Raw genomic sequence first — 23,129 nt, 5'->3', positions numbered from 1 at the left:
ACACACCACACGCACGCACACCACACACACACAGACACACACACAAACACACACACACGCACACACAACACACCGCGCACACACACACACACACACACACACACACACACACACACACACCACACATACACACACACTCACACCAGACACACACACACCGCACACAACACCACACACCAACACACACACACACACACACAGACACACCACACACGCACGCACGCACACTCACACACTCGACACACGCACACACGCACGCACACACACACACACACACACACACACACACACACACGGGTCCAGCGCGGGCTGAGACCGTGGCTCTGCTGCAGGACACACACCTCTGGGTTCATACAGTGGGTGCTGTGTGTGGACGGACCCAGAGCACACAGAACATCTCTCAGTCCACTCCACGCACGGCTGCTCCTCCCTCACTCTGCTACCTGATTCCTTTGGGTCCTGCGGGCAAAGACGGGGGCGGCAGTGATCACACGCTGCCTCGTCGCTACGAGTGTGTGTCCTCTGGCGCCGCAGCCGTTGGGAACGTGAGAGTGGGCCTGGACCAGGAGGCGCAGGATGAAACCGGGCCGTGTGCGTGTGGACCACCGCGCAGCTCGCTTGAGGCCGGCCTCCCATGATGCTCCACTGATGGAGTCTGGCCGTGACGCAGGAGGAGGTCTGACTCACAGTGGGGGCTCCAGTTCATCAAAAGGATGCAGTGATGATCTGCCACTGACAGTCATCAACGCTATCCGTCGCTACCTTTGGTCCATGTATGAACTGAGCTGCAGACTCATGTCTAATAACAGCTATGCAACAGACACGGCACACGCAAGCTACACACATGCTACACGCACGCTACACGTATGCCACACACAAGGTATACGCAAACTACACACATGCTACATGCACGCTACACACGCTACACGTACGCTACACGCATGCTACACGCATGCTACACAAAGGCTACATGCACGTCACGCAAGCTACATGAAAACTACATGCATGCTACACACACGCTACACGTATGCCACACACAAGGTACGCGCAAACTACACACATGCTACACGCACGCTACACGCACGCTACACGCAAACTACACACATGCTACACGCACGCTACACGCATGCTACACGCAAGCTACATGCACGTCACGCAACCTACACGAAAACTACACGCATGCTACACACACGTTACACGTATGCCACACACAAGGTACACGCAAACTACACACATACTACACGCACGCTACACACAAGCTACATGCACGTCACGCAAGCTACACGAAAACTACACGCAAACTACACACATGCTTCACGCACGCTACACGCACGCTACACACAAGCTACACACAAACTACACGCAAACTACACACATGTGAAAAAAAGTTGGAGGGAACAAGGGAGAAATGTGTGTGTGGGACTTCCTCACGTGCAGCGTTCAGTGGTTGCGTGGTGCCTATTGTTGGCAGAAATGACAAGCGACTCTATCTTCGCCTGCAGAACTAAGCGCCGGCGCCTTTCTTCCTGTCTCAGTCTGTTTTCTATCAGCGCTGCTGTTTATCTGGCTCCGCTCTCGGGCCTTTGTGCCATTTGTCCCACTTACTTTCCCGTATCCTACTTTAGCAAACAGTCGGATGTTGATTTTCACCCTCATCACCCTCGTTACCTGGCAAAGTACGAGTTCACTTTTCACTCGAGTGAGTGAGTCAACAAGTGAGAAGCCTGCACTTGGCTGGATGTGAAGTCTGAGCTTCACTACTGCTACGGCAGCAGAGGCTCATGGGTAATGCGGTTTTAAACTGTCATGCTGAACTGATCTAAATCAATAAACTGTTTCAAATGTTTAAATGAGCAAAACAAACAGCAGTTTTTTTCAGTTTCAGTTCTTTATTAAAATCATCTTGTAGTTCTGTCCTGTACAGCACAGTATTGTCATTGTCCCCACGGGCGGCAGATGTAACCAAAGCAGGGTGGTGGCAGCGTGTGCGTATGATTCTGAATGTGTGTGCTCGTGTGTGGGTCTGTGTGTGTGAGGTGCTGACAATAAAGTGCAGCCCAACTCCCCTTCATCCACAGTCGGTTTTGATACAAGGCCTTGAGACGCTGCTCAGAGGTGGATGTTTGTCCGTTGTAGGCCAAAACTGGACTCGCCAGGGCTCAGGGCCAGACATGCTTTAAAGTGCGGTGTTAAAGTTGATTGACCTTTGACCTTGCTGAGAGTAAAGCATCTTACAGGTTGGCCAGGAGGGAGGAGCTCCTGTCTCTGGCAGTGTTGTTCATACACGTCCATCCAGATTTTCTTCATTCAGATTACATGTAGCCCTAGTCTGGCTGTTCTTGGCCTTAGAGGAAACCACTGGCGAGCAGATTTAGCCCCGCCCCCGACACGTATCAGTATTGTAAAATTAAGAAAGTGTGTGTGTTGTGTTCTCCTCATGTTTGGCAGCACAGCGACTTGGCGGATACAACACACTACGTACGTTGACCCAGGTCCTCCTTTATACCGTGTATGCTGATAGGCAGGGGCAGCTGTGCATGTGTTTGTCTAGTACAGCTACTAAGAATCGCAAAAAAAGCCTGTGCTGCTCGCTACATTGTGTTCCAAAGAGGTCGCCTAACTGTACACCGCGGTAGAAAGTCCAGGGTCCAGAACGTGACCCCTACACCAGTGAGAACTGTGGTAAAAGCTCCTGTATCCATAAAAGAGTTAATTAGTCGTTACTCTGTAGCCCAAACCAAAAATAAAGGCCCCTCTGGGTAGACAAACACGCGCCACCACTGCTACAGTGACACGGTCGTAAGACACTCGCACACCCCTCCGCGCCGTCACCTTGTTGAGATCTTAGCGTTAGCTACAGTAGCTAGCTAATGGAGGCGGATGGTTGGTCTTAAGTGAGCAAAAACACAGTTACATACTGGTCTCTGTTTTCGCTGGGGGAGGGGGAGAGAGCTGGGCCGAGGATCGAGATGAGGAGAGACAGACAGACAAAAAAAGACATATTCATTGAGATAATAGCGTAAATTTAGTAGACAAACTTATATAACATACTGTAGCTTCTGAAATATACTATCATATATATTTAGATATGCTTTTTTTCAATGAAACAAATATATCCACAGATACTCTTCTTTTTTAAAAACAGACCAGCTTCACAATTGCAGACACACAACAACACAATGGATGGACAGAAGGAAGAAAAGGCGGAGGAAGAAGGAAAGGATGGCTCATTTCTCACGCTCGTGCTCACACTGCCAGCGGATGAGCCATGTGGATGCACGGAGACGTCACATTTACTCCACACTTGTCCTGGTTTCGTACAAATTTGTATAATTAGCTGTTGATTGCTGATTGCAATAAGCGAAGCGCTGAAGTGTCTCTGACTCAGCTTTACACACCCGATCTTTGATGGAGAAAGAAAGAAAATAAAGACTTTCCCTATTGCTAGTGAAAGTGAGGGAGTGTGTTTCAACACATAATATCTATTGTAATGAAATGAGAAACAATATCTCCAGATATCAAGATGCTAAACAACATTTTGGCTAACACTACCCACGGCCACAAATATATATATATATATATATTTATGTATAATATATATATCTAGATTTTCTTAATAAAGAAAGTCTAACAAACTACGCAAGTTCATGTTAAAAAGCTCTCTTTTTGTTTTCCTCATGGCTCAGATGCAGTTCCAGGCAAACAACATGAGTGCAACAAAAATATGACTGAGTGAAAAACAAAGAATTCTGCCAGTGATTCCCGCTTTCTCAGTAAACCTCTGATGTCCAGTGTCCCGACGCTAACGTCGTTGGTTGGTTGAACCGGCTACTGGGACTGTACCAACGCGCCTGACGTCGGAATGTAACTGCTGGTGTCAGCTCAGTCATGGGTGAAATAGGTGTCGCTAGTATAGCTCTTGGTTACACTTTCGACGAGAGGAGAATTGTACAAAATTAAATTGCACAGGTGGTGCTGCTGTCGGTGCACATACACATCTCCTTGTCGCTCAGGATCAGTGGGAATGCAACCAACACAACATCTCTGACAACAAAACCTCAGTCACGCTAGGTCAGCAATCCTTTCCATCTCAACAAACTACAGTTGAAGCGTGACGCTAACTTCATGTGATCTTGTCTAACAAAATTGCGGCTCCATGTAGCATGTTAGCAACATTTTCTGTTTGGCGGCAAGTGAACCTGGGTTGATCTGTCTTGAAACATTAGCTGTGTTGCCTTGGCACCAGTTAAGCGTCAAGCCAGAAAAAACATTTTAAAATGCAACCTACGCCCTGCAGGGCCAGAAGTTAAGCTAGGTTAGCGGTCTATATCTTCGGCTACATCAAGCAGAAGCCCAAGTCAAATCATGCCAAGCTTATATTCCCACAGCAACCAGCAGAAATGCTACAACGTCCGTTCTGGAGTGTCTCAGGTGCAGCACTCTGGTTAAAGGCTGACTTTACATTCAGGCAGACAGGCAGGGAACACACACTTTCTCTGTCGTCATACTTAGGTAGTTGAGAGATCATTTCATGTGCACCTAGAATGGAGTAGTATGGCACAGTGCTTACATTGTAAAAGACTTAACTGATACATAACACCACTAAAAACAACACAACTACAGCACAGAAGTGAAACAAGGATTGTAAAATATAAAATAACACAAACAGAATGAGAATTATGTATTGCTTAAGGAGTAGAACAAACTGTAGAAGTGATTTGTTTGTGCGTGTCCTGTATGTCTTTACACATGCACATATGTATTTGGGAGATGATGGAAAACAGTGAGATAAAAGGAAACACAGCAGCTAATGTTGTACAGATTGATGTCAAGCTCTACTTAGGTTTGGCACTCAGCTTTTCATTAAGCCAGTAGAATATCAGTCACAGTTGACTTACCCTGTTGTCAAGAATACAAACACAGAAAAGCACAGACGCACGGAATAATCACATCAAGGAGAGGAGCCAAGAGGGGAGGACAGGAGCGATGAGAAGATAGACGCATGGCTGAGATAGGGAGAAGGTAAAGAAGTAACAAACACACACAAAAAAGAGGAGGGGAGTTATACTAAATGTGAGGTGGACAAAGGGTGCATGGATAAGACAAGGTGGTTATCACCCTCCTCTCCCTCTAAACAAGAAAGTATTGATCATACACTACAAAGGTGCCTCAGGTGGGCGTCACAGTTCTGCAGGGTGTAAACAGTTCATTAAGGAATAAAGGAAAGTAGGGGAAAGCGATTTAATTAAGGGAAAGAAAATAAGAACACTTCCGAGAGCAGCAGGCATACAGTACTACAAAGTTCCTGAGCCCTCAGTAAGCATTAGGTATGGTCTGAATACAAACTACCGCTCTGCTTCAACATCCAAAGCCCTTCACTGTTGATAGCAAAGGTGTCTTCTTCAGTTGTATGTGGGTTAGCTTTTAGTGTGTTGGTTAGACCAGTTCGGAATGCTGTTGCAGTGGTTGTGGTCTTTCACATATTGAGAAAGGAAAGGAAACAACAGCAAGTATTGTAACCTTGCTCCTGCTTTCCCTTAACCTACCCTGCCGGGTGTGTTTGGCTTTCTGGTTTGTTTGTGCAGAACTTCAGGAAAGGGCTCATTGTGTATACTGTTCTGATCTGGCTGGCTGCACAAACATGCCCAGCCATGTTGATCCAGACCGCCTGCTTAGCACCAGCCTTGCAGGGCTGTCATATGACTTTTGAAACCTTGTTGAACCTCAGACCTCACTCTCGACACTGGAGAAATGGGCGGAGCCCCTTCGTGAGCAAAGGCTCTTGGCTTTGAGGGGTAGGTGAGGAGACTGTGGAAACCTCTGGGGTTGGGGTACAGAGCGCAATCTCTGGTACTGCAGTTTGGCACTTGCCGAAGCCATGGAGGAGGGCTGGGGGGCCCCGGGGGTAGATGAGACTACGGAGGGAGATGACACAGAGGAGGAAGAGGTAGGAGGAGCGTGGATAGGATGGGAGGAGGAGGGCGGGGGAGCTGGAAGGGCAGGGAGTGGTGGTGGCAGGTTCGGTATTAGGCTTGGCGGTGGGGACGGTTGTCTTCCTCTATCTCGATCTCGATCTGTTCTCTGTGCTCGCTGCTGGATGCTAAGGTTTGACTGGCTGCCGGACTTGGACGGATTCTGTGAGCGATCGGGTTTGGAGGAGGAGGAAGAGTCATGTTTGGGTTTGAGGGGACCAGCAAAGCTCTGGCAGTGGTGAAACAGCTCCTCCTGGCTTCTTGAGGTTACACGGGTCCATTTAGAGGAATGGGAGTGAGAATGGTGTCGGGGGGAATGACAGCAAGCTGCATGTCCTCTTCCCTTGTCCTTTGACTTCCGTTTAGTCTTCTTCTCATCCTGTATGTGGAGTTTATCAACTGACCAGTATCGTCGAGGAGGTGGTGGCGTAAGTGGAGGCGGGGGCCAATGTGATCCTGAACCCCATCCTCTCTCTCCTCCAGCTGTTCCTCCTCCACCACCTCCACTAGAACCCCAACCACTTTCTGCTGTTCCCCACCTCTCTCCTCGCTCAAGGAACAAATCATCTCTACTGTTGATGCTGCCAGATTTTTCTCTGGAGGGGTAGGTGCTAAAAAACCATCCCCCACCTCCAATCCCTCCAACTGCCCTGCCTTCATGGTCCTCCCAGTACCTCTCAAATTTCCCGAACTCTCCTGAAGAACCATCATCATCAGAATATATTCCTGCAACTTTGTCACGTTCCCTTTCCTCATCAGACATGGTTCTTGCGCCTCCACGCCGCTTCCCACGGTCTGCCTTCCTCCTTTCATGTTCAGACTCTTCTTCCTCATCCTCTACGTCAGACCCCCACTCATGGAAGGACAATCCCTTCTTGGACTGCATCTCAACTCTTTCATTCCTTCCCAGTAATGGCCTCCGCTCTCCCTCCACTCCTACAGCATCTCTGTCCGAACTTTTACTCCTCCTCCTTTTAGAAGAAACAGGCAACAAGGGCAAAAAGGCAGATGGGATGGTGTCAGAGGATGGGTTTCCTCCACCCCAGAACTTCACAGATGTTGAAGGCTTACTGCTAGAGCTATGATAGTGCTTACTGTTTCTCCGCCTATGGTGCTTTTCCTTTCCTCTGCTGTCTTCTGCATCATCCCTCTCTTTATCTTCTCTTTCTTTCCTCTCATCTTCACCCGGAATATTCCATCCATAACTTCTAATTGAGCTTTCACTTTTTTTTCGGAAAGACTCTCGCCTCAGGGGTGGGTATGATGGGAAGTCTGGTGTTCCTGATTTGTGTTCCTCTCTCTTTTCAGTATCTCCTGCATCCTGCTCCGACCTTTTCCGCTCCCTTTTCCTCATCTTATCCTCTTTCTTCCTCTTCTTTTTTGTTTTGCGTCTCTTTCGCTCCCTCTCTCTCTCCCTCTCTTCCCTCTTTTTCTTTTTTCGACCCTTCTTCTTCCTCTTCTTTTCACGTTCCCTCTCTTTATGTTGCCTCTTTTCATCTCTGCCTACTCCTCCATCTCCTTGGCCCGTCGTCCCTGTCCTTCCTCGTTCCCTGTCAGCCCACGATGCCCACCATTCCTGTAGTTGCGCCAGCTGGCTGCCTGTCCTCTCTCTGCTGTAATCCTTTTGAGGACGTGGCTTCCTCGGTGGGATTGGTGGAGGAGGTGGACTACACGGCAAAGACCGTGATGACATGCGGCGTGAGCGAATCTTCCTTCGTGAACCTAGCAAGAGACTGGATTCCTCTGTAAGCAGGTCGGAATCATAATCATCGTCTACCATAAAATCCCGGTCACCTGCTCGATACCGAAAACTCAATGAGGAGTTGTAGGAGCTTTCGCTGGAGCAAGAGGAGGGGGAATTTGATCGAGAAAGTGAGACAGAGGATGAAGAGGAGGATGAAGATGAAGTGGACGAAGAAGAAGTGGACGAGGCACTGGAGCATGAGGAGTAGAAGCGACATGGGGAGGAAGGAGTAGTAGGGGTGTGTGTTGGGGAGGAAAGGGAGACAGGCAGAGGAGGAGGTGGAGGAGGACGTCGACCCCTCCTTCCACCTCCATCGCTTGCCCCGTATCTCCCACCTCCTCGTCTCCCCAGTGGGAGGATATTCTCATACAGGGGACCTCCTGAGCTTTTCCTCCTTGCCTGAGCTAGACTTCCTCGGCGCCAGAAGGGAGGTCGTCGTGGGGAAGATGGGATTGGTGGAGGGGGCTTGGAGATTAAGTGCCCTGGGCCTTGTTGGGGTCCTTTAGGAGGCAGCCGTGGCATTCCTGAGGCTTTGGGGCCTCTGGGATTAGCTTTGGGAGTCTGTTGGGGTCCTCCTGCCTGCTCTGAGTTAGCTCCTAGTCCCTCCGGATCTATGGGACCATAGTAACGCTTATATTCATCTAGCCCAGTGTCTCCTCCCCCTGCTCCGCCTGTAACTGTTGCTTGAAGGCTCCAGTGTTGTGCAAGGTTTTGCTGATAGTGCTGCTGGGCCTGGAGTTCACTGATGCCTCCTGCTATCCCTCCAATTCCTACACCTCCAGCAGTGCTGCCACTGATGACTTTGTCAGGCTTTGGCCTGTTCCAGCGATCAACTACCGCAAGTCTGCGATCATGGCGAGGCAAGAAAGTGGAGCAAGGCATGGGACCTTCAAGTAAGGGGCTGTTTGAGGGACCTAGAGCCATTGCTGAGTGTCCTGTACTTGGCGGTGAGCCAGGTAGCATGGTTGTATAGGTCTGCCCCTGTTGCTGCTGTTGGTGGTGCTTCGGGAGCTGCTGCTGCTGCACCATGGCGATGGCAGCCGTGTTGTTGACTGTGGCTGTAACTAGGTGTTGTTGGGCTGCGGCAGGAATGGTGGTCACAGTGTGGTACTGGGGTAAAGAGCTTTTACTGCCTCCTGCTGTTGTCTCATCTTCAAACTGGCAGCAACTGTACATCCCCTGGGAGGAGAAATCAGAGAGATTGCAATTAGACCAGGATGTGTGTGTATGTATCAGACACAGACTTGAATTTAAAAGAGAACCTACAGAGAAATTAGAACCATGAAAACGTCTGATCACTAATTTGTTGTTTGATGCTCCTTTTTCTTTGCAGTTTCTATCATGCTTTAACAAAAGCGCAACTGACACAATTGTTATAGAAGTATTAGCAACAGAAGAAAAAAAAGCACTGTTAACTGCTGTAAAGGATGTTTTTAAACCAGTGTCTATGTGCAATATTTAATTGCAGCGTTTTTTCATCAGCTGATGAATAAAAAAGAGCATTTTAGTGTTTCATGCATAGGCTGCAGTAGATCTGTGCTGCATTAGCTCTGACTGACAAGAAACTGCTTTAAATAACAAGTTTACATGGTGGGATTTTTCTAAAATACTGAAACAATAACTCAGCATTAATAATGCATCAGGTTCACTGTTCAAATTTATTCAGTAGCTGTAAAATAATGGGATTTATTTTACTGGCATGGTCTGAATTAAAAACAGAGCATGACTGGTGTGTCACAGTCAAATCTGTCTCAAGAGGCTGTGAATTTGTTGGGCTACGGCTTCCTCTTTATATCTCCTCCATTCTCTATCCACCTTATTTTTCTTTATCTTTATTCAGTGCGTTTTCTTCCCTGACTGGAGAACCGGCTTCTAGAAAAACACACTCAATTTCCAATCTTCTCTCTCAGCATGCTGGGAAATCGCCCTTGGTGTTTTCCCTTCACCTCAGCTTGTCCGTGTCACCTATAAAGGCAGACAGCATCGTGTGCAGAGCATTAAATAATAATGAGACTTTTGGAGAAACTTTGGCACAAGTTTAGAGTTTCTTGGAGTGCCAGGTTTTCTCATCCAACCAAACAAAGCTTTCAGCAAACAAAGCATCACTCAGCTGGAGCAGGACTTCAGAGGGAGGAGTGTGCGGCTGTGAGACGAGAGCACATTTAACAAAATCTAGTTTGGCTTTAAAAATGAAGCTGGCAGATGCTGAATTTTAAGAGTCTGAGTTTTCTTCCAGTCATCAAGTTAAGATTAAAATGTTTACTCACATTGAACTTAAGCACAATTTTTTAGTAGAAACAAACTTTCTACATTTTGCTTTATTTTGTGTCCCAGTATGTATTTCTACCCATCTAGTGTTTTTAATGCAGGCGTCGCCGAGCAGCGACCAGCAGCACCGTTACTGTGTCTGCAACGGAGAAGTCAAAGAAAAAAGAACTCAACACAACCAATGTTCTAAGTACTTTCTCCAATTCAACACAAATGCAACTTTTATTTGCGCGGGCAGCATCAAACTAATTCAGGCCTTCATGCCAGGCTTTAGATAAGCGCCGCTTGGCTGATGTGTGGCCGTTCTCCAGCGTCTGGCACCGCTCCTGAGCCGTTCCCTCATCCACACTTCACTAAGACTCTTGCCTCCTGCAAATCATCACCACAGGCTTCTATAGGGTTCCCGTCAGGCCACTGGGACAAAGACACGTATATGTGTTAGATAAATGCAAGCACGTTTGAACTGGATCCATCAGCAGGAAGCCAACAGAAAGTTAACTGAGCGAGAAGCGCCTCGTTACCGTCAGGACCATGTATCACTAGATGAAAACAGAAAGTCTGAAGTACGAGACGTGAGAACCTGCAGAATCAGAGACGTCTGCTGACGGCCTCGAGGTGATGCAGGAGCTTTGACAGTGTGTGTTTCTTATCTCTTCTCTAATCAAAGACTCAATCAGGCTCTTGATTAGCGGCACCAGGTTTGTTGAGCAACTACTGGAGTTTTCAAATGTCTGCTCTTAAAAGTAGCATTTTATTATTGTTCCATTTATCTTTTTCAATACGTTACACACTTTGTGTCTCGTACTGTGTAAGGACTCGCTCTCAATGTTCTCAGTTTTTATTAAAGTGCTTAGAAATCACCATTGTCACATTGAAACACAGCAGCTTGTTCAGCTCTGGGTGATGTGATTAAACATAAAAGGACTGTTTAAAGTATGTGGCTCCTCATGTCGCCTTTGGAAATGTTCAACCCCATCAGGAGGATTCAAATAATGCAGTCTTATTAAAAAAGAACTTGGTCTTTGCATCCAGTGGTTCAGATAAAGATGGGGCTGAATTAGCCAGACTGACTCATGTGTTCACGTGATGAACTGGTATCTGTCATCTTCATCACAAAACGTGTGGGCCTGCTATTAATCTCTGGCCCCACCGGCACACGGATGGGACGGAGGGGCTTTAATAACGGCCCTTCTGGGCACACGAACAGCGGACCCCAGGGCGGCGCCAGCACTGTGAAATTAAATCCTGGGTGAGTCAGTGACCAAGTTAAAGGCGAGGAGGCAGCTGCAGAGGCTGTAGAGCCAGCGTGGCACGTAGCCAGATGCAGGGAGCAGCTAACTGGACTTGGGAGCCTCACTGCACAAACACAAATGAGAATAGTTCCGTGTCAGGGACTAAGATGATTAGTTCTCAGAGGAGACCCTGCACTCCAGAGGGCGGCAGGGACGCCCAGCGGGGTGATGGATGCTCAGCCACGGGGCCACGGCGCTGCTGTGACTCCTCTAATAGCTCATACAGAGCTTCATATTCCTGCTTCAGGCGGGTTCATCACTGTCACAGTTCTCTGGACTTTGAGTGTGTGGACGTAAACCTGGCCAATATTAGAGTGCAGATGTTCCACTCGTCCTTCTGGCATCTTTGTGCAGCTCTGCGTTAACGGAGAGGCACAAAAACAGAGTTTGTGTTTTCACGTTAAAATATTGATTTGAGTTTTGCTGTGCAGAGAGTTGTTGCTGTCTGCCTTTGGCCGGAAGCAGGCCTGAATTAATAAATCTGTTGTTCTGTGCAGGACTGTCTTAACAACCCCTGCAGTAGCAGCACACACCCATGCACAGCACAGCCTTGTTTTCATACTTGCTGCTGTTTTGAACATTCATGTTTAATTTTAATTTGCAGAACATTCATTTAGTCTGATGGAGAAAACAGCCATCAGCCACTCAGCGCTGGTCCCTCGGAGCTCCTCTGGGTGCGTCCATGTCCCTGCTGAGCCAGGAGCAGGTACGATGCTGACGTGGTGAAATCCATACCTCTTAATTAACCTTCTTTGATCTGTATCTTCTGTTTTCAATCATTTTTCTCAGTGAAGCAGGAGATCAGTCGATCACAACATCTGCTCCAGCATAAATTATTTATTCGTGTTGCTCAAGCACTGTGTTATTAACCTGCAGCTTATTTCTCTGATTAGTCCTCGCTTCTCAGGCTGAGAGAGCAGCGGTGTTCGGGCAAAATGGAAACAGCTCCCACCACCTGCAACAAATTTTCATATGTGGTCTCACTTTGTTTCTTTTGTCTGACTTGAGGATAAACACATGTTGGAGCCATAGGCGTGATCTCAAGGCTGCAGGTCTCATGGACACTGGGTGCATGTTACCTTGCACCTGAATAATAAATGCTTTTCATGGTGTGACCCTGGGCTCAGTCCTCGGTCCCAGTCTTTTATGCAGTTGGCAGGTAATCCATTTCTATTTCACATGTGGTTCACAGCTTTATGGATGTATGGCCTGTTAGAAAGCACCGATTAGTTGGATTTCCTAAATCCGGTGGCCTTGGATGTGTTTGGGCTCTCATGTGATATCAGAAGCTTGTCCTCACCCTGCTGAGAGCCAGGAGGAAGTCCATCCCCCCAGAGCGCTTCACGCAGTGCCGGAGCTTCCAGTAAACCAAGTGTTCCCAGGCGAACACCAGGAGGCTGAGGCCCATTGCTACCAGGAGCATGTAGAACACGCCTGCCATGTTGTCAATGTCCAGTTTACTGCTCATCACCTGGACGGGAGAGAGAGAACGGCAGAAGATGTCAAAGAAAAGCCTGATCGAAGGGAAAAAGAAGCACAGACGAGACAGAACAGTGTATTTATTACGAAACAGAGACACTTTGTCTTCCAGACAGCAAATAAAAAGTTAATTACAGCCAGAACCACGCTAGAAAAGCCTCCCCCGTCTCAGTGTGTCAGAGCATCCATCTGTGATTTTTTAGAGCACTTCCACTGATGCAACCACCACAAATATGTCAGTCATGAAAAAATATGTGGCGTAAATCAGACAAATAGGTTTTTGAGCAATTAAATTGATTTAATTTCTCATCTGCAGACGAGTCACACTGGCTGCTGCAGGAATGATATTAATGACTGGTCATGAGCACCGTCATCAGCGCCGGCACAAAGACATGCTTCATCCTTTGTTTGGAGCTTTGGCAAAGTGAGAACAGGATCATTTGAACTTGATCAGAGCAGAATCAACTGGAATGTAGGCAACGAGCAGAAAAGTGGCCGGACGACGTCATACCTCGATCTTGTCGTTGTGGCAGATACCAGAAAGCCAGAGACGCTCCAGCATATCGATCTCATCTGCAAGAGAGACCAGGAGGCAGAAGAGAGAGGTTAAAAAGGACTGAGGAAACAAAAGCAGCTTTAAGATTCTGAGGAGACAGAAAGCGCCAGAGCAAGGTGGGGGGGGGGTAGAAAAAAAATAGGTAGAAAAACACTCGCAGAGAAGAGGATTACTGCACATTTGTTATGACAGCGAGGTGTCAGATCCCACAGGGAGGAGGAGGAGGCAGAACCACAAGGTGTGAAGGACAGAAACGACCACGAGAGAGGAGAGAACACGGACAGAGGCCGAAGAGGTGAGGAAGATGAAAGGTGGAGGTGCAGCGAGCGAGTGGTGGAGAGGAGACGCTGGGACCATCAGTGATGAGCAAACGGAGGGGAAGAGACAGGAACGGACCTGTGGGTTCATTAACGGGTGCACTGCTGTTGGAGGAAACCCTCCCAGAATGAAGCTTCACACAGAATTAAAGTGGCCTCGGCTCAATCAAAGCTCCGCTTCGCTCCCTGACAATAGCTGCTAATGGGCCAGGCTCAGTCAGAACCGGCTCCACCGGGTTCAGGGCTCGGCTGATTTCTGCCTCCATCGCCCTGTAAATACCTCCATCACAGCCGCCGCTTTACTAGTTCACGCTGGTCTCCTGCACAAACCCAGAGCCGTGGCAATGGTTTGACTGGACTGGTGAGGTCACACCCAGTGGGGGGAAGGGATCACGTTACATGAACCAGGGATGGAGTCGCCTCAGTGTCATGATGACCACATGCAGCATTACAAACATTCTGCAGACGCTTCTGCTGCGTCCGGCCCACTGGTTCTGACCCTACAGCGGTGGTTACCGTTCAGCAGCTCAGTCCAAACCTCAAATCCAGGAGGAACGTCTGTTTTTTGTAGCTTCATTCGGCTCATTTCATGCAGTGTGTGTCACACGGTCACGTGCAGATTCAGAGCTGACTTCTTCTCTTTGTAATGAAATGTAATTGAGCCTAAACTAAAGTTATTGCTTTGCTTGTTTCACGGTGTTTCATTAGTTTGTCATATTCAGATTGCATTACTTCTCTCCGTCAGCGACGCTCTGGACAGTAACAATAGGACCGAGGTGGACCTGGTCTGGGAGGAATATTAGAGGAGACAGAGAACACGAGGAACAATTCAAACTTATTGCAGCAGCTTCATCCTGAGCGACAGGAGTAAATTGCAGCAGCTGCAGCTGATGCTGCTGTTGTGTCATTCTGTAGGTTTTCCATCTTTCAAAGTGCTTGTTTTGTCAAAATGAAAGTGTTTTTTATCAACCAGCTTGTAAAAGCAAAAATAATGATTGGACAATTTTCAAGGTGGGAGAGACTGGAAAGGGAGCGGAGCCCGAGAGATCTCCAAGGACATCGATCCTGAAAGTGTTCAACGCGCCGCCGTTTCCGCCACAGCACATTTCATTTCAAGCGTCCGTCTTTTATTCTGTTCTCCTCTTCCAACAAAAGCCCACAATAAAGGAAGCACAGTCGGGCCCAGGACCAAACATTGGCAACTCATTCAAAAGCGTTTCAGCCTTTGTTACATGTGTGTTAATATTTAACAGGGAAAAAATGCAATTTACCATCACTGAAAGTCCTTTAAGAGGATTTTCAGCCATTTCTCCTGTTTTTGTATTGAGCTTAAAAGACGCAGGCATTGTCTGAACTAAATTGTGGCTTCGTTCGAGTCAACACAAGTAAAGTCAATGTGCAGGTGGAGCCTGAGACACGTGAGGCCAAAACAAAAGGTTTCTCTGCAGCTCCTCTTCATCAGCCGTCGATGAAGAGGAGACGTTCTCACCGGCTTCGCTCCGTCAGCAGGAATCAATGAGAGCGGCTCAAAGCAGCAGCGGCTGAACTCTGGATCCATGCTGCTGTGGGATTCGAGAGCAGGTGCAGCGTCAGCACGCGCTCTTTAAAGGCCTTCTTCTGTCGGACGTCTGCTGGAGCCGAGTGCGACTCGACACCAAGACGCCTCGTCTTCAAAGCTTCGCGTCCACACATTCCTCTCTGTTCTCACAAACGGGTCACCATCAAACAATGAAGACTGGCTGCTAATGAAGCTAACCTGCTGTGACATTAGCGCTGAGCCAGTGCTGGTTATCCTGTTTAACGCCAGGACAAGGCAGGAAGCAGATCCCAGATCAGCAGCACAAGCACCAGGGTCTGAGTCTGTTTCCACTCACACCTTGTGAAATCATGTGCCTTTAAGCAACTGGAAGACGTTTCAGCAAGAAACTGATCACAAAGAACACTGACTAAGAGCAGCAGCAGCGACTGTAATACGTCTGTGGAAATAACAGCAAACACAAAATCCACTAAAGACTGCGGTGTTTGAATCATGACATCCAGCGACGGTTTAATCATTTTAAATAAGCCGCCGCTCGCAGCCTCCTGGGAGCTGCTGTCACCTCAGCGTCACGCATTTTCCACACAGCTCGCGCTAATTGCAAACAGGCTAAATTGCTCCCCAGAGAAGCCAGTTTGGGCCCAGACCAGTCATGTGCTAAAAGAGAGCGAGGGACGAGGACGGAACCCGGAGCCTCGTACGGAGGCCCATCAGAACCTGTCTGGGTCTCAGTCTGGGTCTGACTGCTCACACAGCTGGGAGCGCCGCCTGGCGCCGTGCGTGGCTCCAGCTGTGGAGTTAGCGTCACCTCACACAAACACACAAACACACCTAGTTTTGGCAGGAAAAGGGACCGGTTCAGATCCACTCTCACTGACACCAGCAGCCGCTGGAGGCTGTGCAGCCCTTATGAAAGCATGGAGCCAGGGTTAGGAGCATTCCTGTGACTCCTGCAACCAAAGCGCTGAAACAGGTACGAGTCATTCAGCAGGTCGGCGCCGCTGTTGTATTCAACAAGGCGTGAATGAAGAGAGGAAGTGTTTCTAAAACAGCACAATGAAAAAATGAATGCTTCCTTTAACACTTTCTTCCCACGAGCGTGGAGGCGGCTTCACGGACAATTAAAGACTCAAGCAGGCGTGAAGCGGCTGCTAACGATGCACCGAGGCTAATTGAAGGACCCAGACGCTGCTTCTGCTTCTCTGACAGTCCTGCTTTTCTCCAGTGACTCGACATCGGATGTAACGAACACTGTCCAGCTTCATCTTATTCCAGTGAGCCTTGTTTCACACATCTGGAGAGTTTGGGTGAATGTAAACGTCCTGAAAATGAGCCTTGTAATTGGATAGTAGTGAGTATAATATAAGTCTGAAGGTATTTCCTTCACAGTAAAAGTCTAATCAAGAGGAAAATTAAAAGTCATAGCTGCTAAATGATTGTAACATGCAGCGTTTCATGATTTGGAGCTCAGACCACAAACTGCTGCACATTTGTTTGCACTGGAAATTCATGTTGTTTTCAAATCATCATCATCAATAATTAAAATACTCAAAGCTTCAAAACAACTGTATCCGTGCTTCAGAGCGACGTCTCCCGCAGGTGAGAGCGTTCCTCGTGTTCTACACGGAACGGAACCGAACGAGGCTCAGACTGCAGCCGGAACCAGCGCTAACACAAAGATGAGCTGCGTAGCTGAGACACACAACGCTGACAAGTGACAGCTCTGAAACAAAGGAAAAGTCACACACGTCGAGCGTCGGGTGACGACACATGTGAGACAGAGGACGTGTGGTCGTGTGTGAGGCGTCGCCTCCCTCCAGCTTCATCGTTCCTGCTCTTTCACTGAGGAGCTGAATCTCCTGCTGGTTCTTACCGTCGCCCACCAGCTGCAGCAGCGCCAGGTCCAGAGGCCGTTTCCAGCGCGAGTTCTTGTGCAGAGCGATGCCGTAGCCCGTGGTGGCAAATACCTTCCCAGAGCCGATGGTCATCACCTGGAGGACACACACACACATGATCGCACATGAACGCACACACAGACATGCACATGAACGCACATGAACGCACACACAGACACGCACATGAACACACGCACAAACACACACAAACACATGAATGCACATGAACGCACACACGCACGCACACACGTACATGTGGACACACACGCATGCAAATAAACGCATGCACGCATGCACACACACACACACACACACACACACACAAACACATGAACGCACGCACACACACACACACACACACACACACACACACACACACACACACACACACACACACACACACAAAAGTTTGTACTGAATGTTTTGTCACCGATGCAGATCAGCCTAACGTGTGCATCCCTAAATAATCCCAGAGCTGGAGTGTGGGATCTCGTTTCAGCGGAGGAATTAATATAGATCCACATCCGTTGTAATAATGAGTGCAGCAGTGGCTGTGAGGCCTCCTACGGACCTTATTACCAACGATCTCGCTACGGGAGCCGTTTCAAACGCACACTCATAAATAAACCAACATCAGCGCTGTCCAAAACCCACAACATCGACGCTACAGGACGCGAGGGACGCGCGGAGGCGCACGCCAGCGTCTGACGGCTTTACTGCAGATGTAGAGCAGGAGGAGGAGCTCATTGTGCGGCGTGTTTGACGTGAGGCTTGAGGCGTGCGATGTGAGGCGTGTTTGACGTGAGGCTTGAGGCGTGCGATGTGAGGCGTGTTTGACGTGCGACGTGAGGCGTGTGGCGTGAGGCGTGCGACATCACGCATGTTTGATGTGAGGTGTGACGCGTGTTTGACGTCAGGAGGCGTGTTTGACGTTAGGTTTGTAACATGTGATGCGTGACGTGACGCGAGGCGTGTAGCGTGTGACGTGTGACGCGCTCACCTTGCAGCCCTCGTCCTTTCTGGCCATGTAGTTCAGCACAGCGGCGTCGTAGATGAAGGCGTCCAGCTTCCTGCAGCGGAAGAGACATGACAGCAATGATCGCAGATCCACCACCTGCAGCTCCCGATCACGCGGAGCGTGAGGCTGATCGGAGCAGGAAACGGGGCGGCACCGATGAACAGACGTTCAACTTGTGGCCCAATGAACCTGGGTTCATTGTAGAGTGAAGCGCTGCCTCTTTGTCTGACACAGACACAAACAGAGAGGATCTCCAGCTACACCTGCTCCTCCACTTCACACTCATTTATATTCACACTCTGGGACGATGGGAAGCTGAGAAGAGGTGATGAGGATGAGGAAGCAGCGAGGAAGGAGGCGCCTGGAGTTCCTACAGTAATTGGTGGGAGGAGGAGGAAGCACAAATCAGAAGCAACACAGGTTGATGAGGTGGGACCTGGAGCAGAGACGGCGGCGCAGAGGTGATGCCTCCTGCTCTGACAGTCCAATAAACACAGCCGCAGATCGCCTCGCTGTGACGGCGTCAGCTAATGTTTCACAGCATCAGGACGAGACGTAGAAACGAGCAGAACGGTAAAGAGACGGGGGATGGAGGGAGGAGGAGGAGGAGGAGGGAGACTTCCTGCTGCTTAAACTCAACGTGTGTGTTAAATATTTAAGCCTCCTGCGTCTCTGCTCACATCTCTCCTCCCTCGACTCCCCAGGAGGGAGTGTTGGTTCATGGTGGCGCCTCCACTCGGGGGGAGGAACCTCCACAGAGTGGACGAGGCCTCCTCCCTCTGCACCGGCTGCTGGCTTTCGTGTTCCTGACTTCTCCTCCGCCTCATTTAGTCGCTGTGACAGTGATGCACAGGTTACGGGCTGCGAGGCCTCGAGGCCACGCAGATCAATGCGCTAACAGGCTGAGTGAGACAGGAAGGGCCCTAATTGAAAGGAGCCGCGCACCTTTTAAGAAGCTGTGAGCAAGAAAACAGAGGAATCGGGTCTGCTAACGACGAGGAGCAGGGAGGAGCAGGGAGGAGCTGGGAGGAGCAGGAAGGAGCAGCGAGGAGCTGCGAGGAGCAGGGAAGAGCAGGGAGGAGCGGCAAAGTTCACGTCCTGCTGAAACCTGCGGAGTCTGATGGATGTGGACGACCCCTGACCCCTGACCCCTCCCCCGTCTCCGTACCCAGTCTTCAGGTTGTCGATGGCCTCCTCCACCCCCTTCTGGTTGTGCCGGACCATGTACTGGTGCATGTTGGGGTAGTTGGAGCGGATGTTCTCCTCCGTGCTGCCGTTGGGCACGGTGCCGAAGCGCAGCGGAGGGTACTGCTCCGTCGGCTGCTGGAACTGAGGGAGGAGGAGGAGGCGTTAGCACAAAGCTCCCAGAGTGTGGATCTAGTGGCTGCACTGCGTGGGCCGTACCTTCTTGTCCGACAGCCCAGACACCGTGTCGATGTACTCCTCCTGGATCATGAAGGCGGCCAGGTTGGCCGTGTAGGAGGCCAGGAAGATGACGGCGAAGAAGGCCCAGACCAGCACCTGGAGGAGGCGCACACGCACACACACACACGCACGCACACACGCACGCACACACACACACGCACGCACACACGCACGCACGCACACACGCACGCACACACACACACGCGCACACACACACACGCACACACACACACACACACACGCACACACACACACACACACACGCACACGCGAATGCACACACACACACGCACACACACACACGCACGCACGCCACGTCAGCGTGCGCTCAGACTCAGGGCATCCAGCGTCGCCATGGCGACGGCTCAGACTCGCAACACAGTTTTGACTCTGACTCTTTTTCTGCAAACTTCACATTAATACTTAGGACTTGTACCTACATGTTTTCCCTGCACTAATTATCAAAGAGCAGAGGTTCTGTTGTAGCCGCTCACTAATCACATCCCAGCAGGAAAGCGTTTGTTGAGGCTCAGCCAATCACACGGCTCCGTGTTTCTGCTTAGTTTCATTTCACGCTGCCGTGTACAGAGAAGCCAGCAGCTGGGAGCTTCTGGTTCTGGTTCTGGTTCTGGTTGTGGTTGGCCCGTGTTCCACAGTGGCATGAATTCTTCACACTGTGTTTCTAGCTCTTCAGAACAAATGTTGATGCCAGATCCATCGCTTGTTGTGAACGCTCGAGATGAGCTGCAGCAGCGCTCTGTTTACGCCGAGCCGCGTCATTTTCTTAATGAATAACATGAGGAATTAAATGTGTAAGTGTTTAATGTGACCTCTTAGCGCTGCCTGCTGAGACATAATTAAAGTAAAATATAATCTTTGTGCACGAGGATTAAAAATTCAAGGACGTTTCCTGAAAGCAGGTCACAGAAGAACAAACTATAAAAACTAACAGCTTAGGCTGGTTTCAAATTAAAAGCATGCTGTTTATTAATGACAGGTAGCTGTCAATCATGAACTAAAGGAGGAACTAACAGGTTACAGAGACTGCATTCATTAAAGATCACGTTTCTTTTCTAATCTTGTCTGGTCTGAGTTTAATGAACACTGTATTAAAGACACACATGGTTCTTCAGTCCGATGAAGGAAGCGGGTTTGATGCTCCACAACCATAAATGCAGCAAAGCTCCAGTTTAACTCAGAGCCCCGTCATCTGCAGAGAAGGACCTGAACCACCGGCTTCCCTCGCTCCCCTGACCCCCTTTTGTAAAACCTATGGAGCAGCTAATGAGCTCTTGAGATGATTGGGCTGTTGTGGAAAGCACTCGTGCAGCCAGACAGAGGCAGAAAAAAGCCCGGCCCGACGGCTCCGCCTCCCGCGGCTCCGAGCTCGCGGCGCCGGGAGCCACGTTCTGCCGCTGATTTTCTTTTCATGTCACGAGGGCAGAAAGTAGCAGCAGGCACTAAAAGACCACCGCGGCGAAACAAGCGAATTAACACTCTGAGACTGATTGCAGCAGCTCATAAAGCTCCAGTTTCCACCTTTTTCTTTATTATGCTAATGAGCAACGCGCCAAAGTCAAGGTGAACTCGAAGATCTGACTTAGTTTAAAGTGTGAAAAGATTCTCGACAATTAAAGCGAGTTGGAGTCGTTCCAGCACCGAGCGGCTGCTTTACTGTACCATGATCTTGCTGGTGGTTCCTCTGGGGTTCTCCACAGGAACCGAGTTGTTGAAGACCAGCGCCCACAGCAGCCACACGGACTTCCCTATGGTGAACTTGGACCCGCCTGATTCTGAGACACAGACAGACAAAATACATGAACACACCTGTGATCTGCCTGCTTCCGTCAACCTGCACTCTGCTAATGGATCAGCACCAACTCAGAGCCCAACAGGCAAAGTTCTGGTTCTGGTTCATGTTGATCCATGCAGCCTCCCACGGCTGAATGCTCTGCAGGGAAACTGACCTGCATGTGGTCAGATCACTGCTCATTAATGAGGAACAAATGCGGAATGCATCGGAACCAGAACAGAACGATATCTCGGGAATGTAATAAATGCAAACCGGGCAGTTTTTACAGAGACTGAGCAGTAATTACAGGCTGAACCGAGCTAATGCTCAGCAGCAGCAGAATCACAGAACAGAACCACGCTCGCTCGCCTTCAGCTCATCGCTCTTTTAGCTTTTACAGTGTTAATGAACTGCTGTGACGTCTACACCGCACTCAGACTCCAAAGGACGCGTTCAGAACCAGCACAGGCTGCGATCTGGACTCCAGCCGGCGACGTCCCATCACGTAGGCTGAGGTTTCTATGAGGATGAGTCAGCAAACGATGAACTCCAGCTCAGTGCGTCTCCACTTATTAGGAAGTAATAAATAACATTTGCAAATGATTGTGAGGAAACAAAGAGAACAAGTGACAAAGTGTCACAGCACCACTTGTTTCATCAGAACCGAGCCCATCGTGGGAGTGCAGTGATTGCTTTGACTGCGATCGTCACGTCAGCCCCCACCTCGCTTACATAACCCACGAGTGACGCGTTGCTGAAAAAGTTGTGACGGCGGCGGCTCTTACGCTTGGCGCTCTGCAGGCTGCGGTTGTATCCCACGGGGCTGAAGAACTCGAAGATGAAGACGGTGACAGCCACCACCGACAGGCACATCACGAACATCATCACCCACACGGCCGGGCTGTAGGGCTCTGCAGGAAACACAGGGGGTTAGCAGGCTCCAGAACCAGACCCTGAAGCAGACCCACAGGTCTGAGACGTGAAGCTGGGCCGCGAAACGGAGCAGAACCAGACCCTGAAGCAGACCCACAGGTCTGAGACGTGAAGCTGGGCCGCGAAACGGAGGAGAACCAGACCCACAGGTCTGAGACGTGAAGCTGGGCCGCGAAACGGAGCAGAACCAGACCCTGAACCAGACCCACAGGTCTGAGGCGTGAAGCTGGGCCGTGAAACGTAGCAGAACCAGACCCTGAACCAGACCCACAGGTCTGAGACGTGAGGCTGGGCGGCGAAACGGAGCTGAACCAGACCCTGATACAGGCAGAGGTCTGAGATGTGAAGCTGAAACAGAGTTTCGGCCTCGGTGGCGTCTGGAGGAGACGCCACCTCCTCTCACTTTAACTGCATCTGTCGTCTGGACGGGGGTTAATGCGCTTTTAAGGCTCGGCTGCAGAACCCTGAGCCGCCGGGACCAAAGGTGGCGGGTTTGATTCCCTTGGGTTTGGCCCGGCTCCACTTGGCTCACACCTGCCTTCATTCCGTTACCTTTGCTAAGTATGTTCTTTTAAATAAAACTGAGGAGTCAAAGTGTGATGAGATGCGCTCCTCGCTACGGTTTGTAATTCTGACAAACGAAGCGTCTAAAAATTGTATTAGCAATAAAAATGAAAGCTCTCACTCGCATTCCTCTGCATTTACTGACGGTGCCGTCGGTTCCTGTAACTGGTCGGAGTCTGTAAAGTTCTGCACCCAGTGCAAATCCTGCCCGTTGGCCTGAATCCAGCGCTTCAGTCACCGCTTGGCAGAAGCAGCGTGTAAATAATTATGTGCTGCGCTGCAAACACTGAAGGGTGCGTTTGATTTATTCCCCTGCTCGGGCAGAGGAGGCGCGTGC

General features: G+C 49.6%; 1 protein-coding gene across 8 annotated transcripts in view; it reads right to left on the bottom strand.

Moving 5' to 3' along the window:
- Positions 1 to 1,869: 1,869 nt before the first annotated feature.
- grin2da (glutamate receptor, ionotropic, N-methyl D-aspartate 2D, a) overlaps positions 1,870 to 23,129 on the bottom strand; it is an 85,897-nt gene continuing 64,637 nt past the window's right edge. For 3 of the 8 annotated variants that reach the window (XM_029167698.3, XM_029167699.3, XM_041073002.2), the window contains 9 exons: positions 22,081 to 22,206; positions 21,184 to 21,296; positions 19,483 to 19,599; positions 19,247 to 19,407; positions 18,061 to 18,130; positions 17,039 to 17,156; positions 13,267 to 13,328; positions 12,577 to 12,747; positions 1,870 to 8,895 (listed from right to left, as the gene is read on the bottom strand). In XM_029167698.3, the coding sequence (XP_029023531.1) occupies positions 5,725 to 8,895; positions 12,577 to 12,747; positions 13,267 to 13,328; positions 17,039 to 17,156; positions 18,061 to 18,130; positions 19,247 to 19,407; positions 19,483 to 19,599; positions 21,184 to 21,296; positions 22,081 to 22,206 (4,109 nt within the window). In that variant the 3' untranslated portion in view covers positions 1,870 to 5,724. The other 5 variants (XR_003787602.3, XR_008696127.1, XR_003787600.3 and 2 more) reach the window with 5 other exon arrangements.

This window comes from Betta splendens, chromosome 11, assembly GCF_900634795.4.
Source record: "Betta splendens chromosome 11, fBetSpl5.4, whole genome shotgun sequence".
NCBI classification, from domain to species: Eukaryota; Metazoa; Chordata; class Actinopteri; order Anabantiformes; family Osphronemidae; genus Betta; species Betta splendens.
This window is presented reverse-complemented; position numbering and strand designations above follow the sequence as displayed.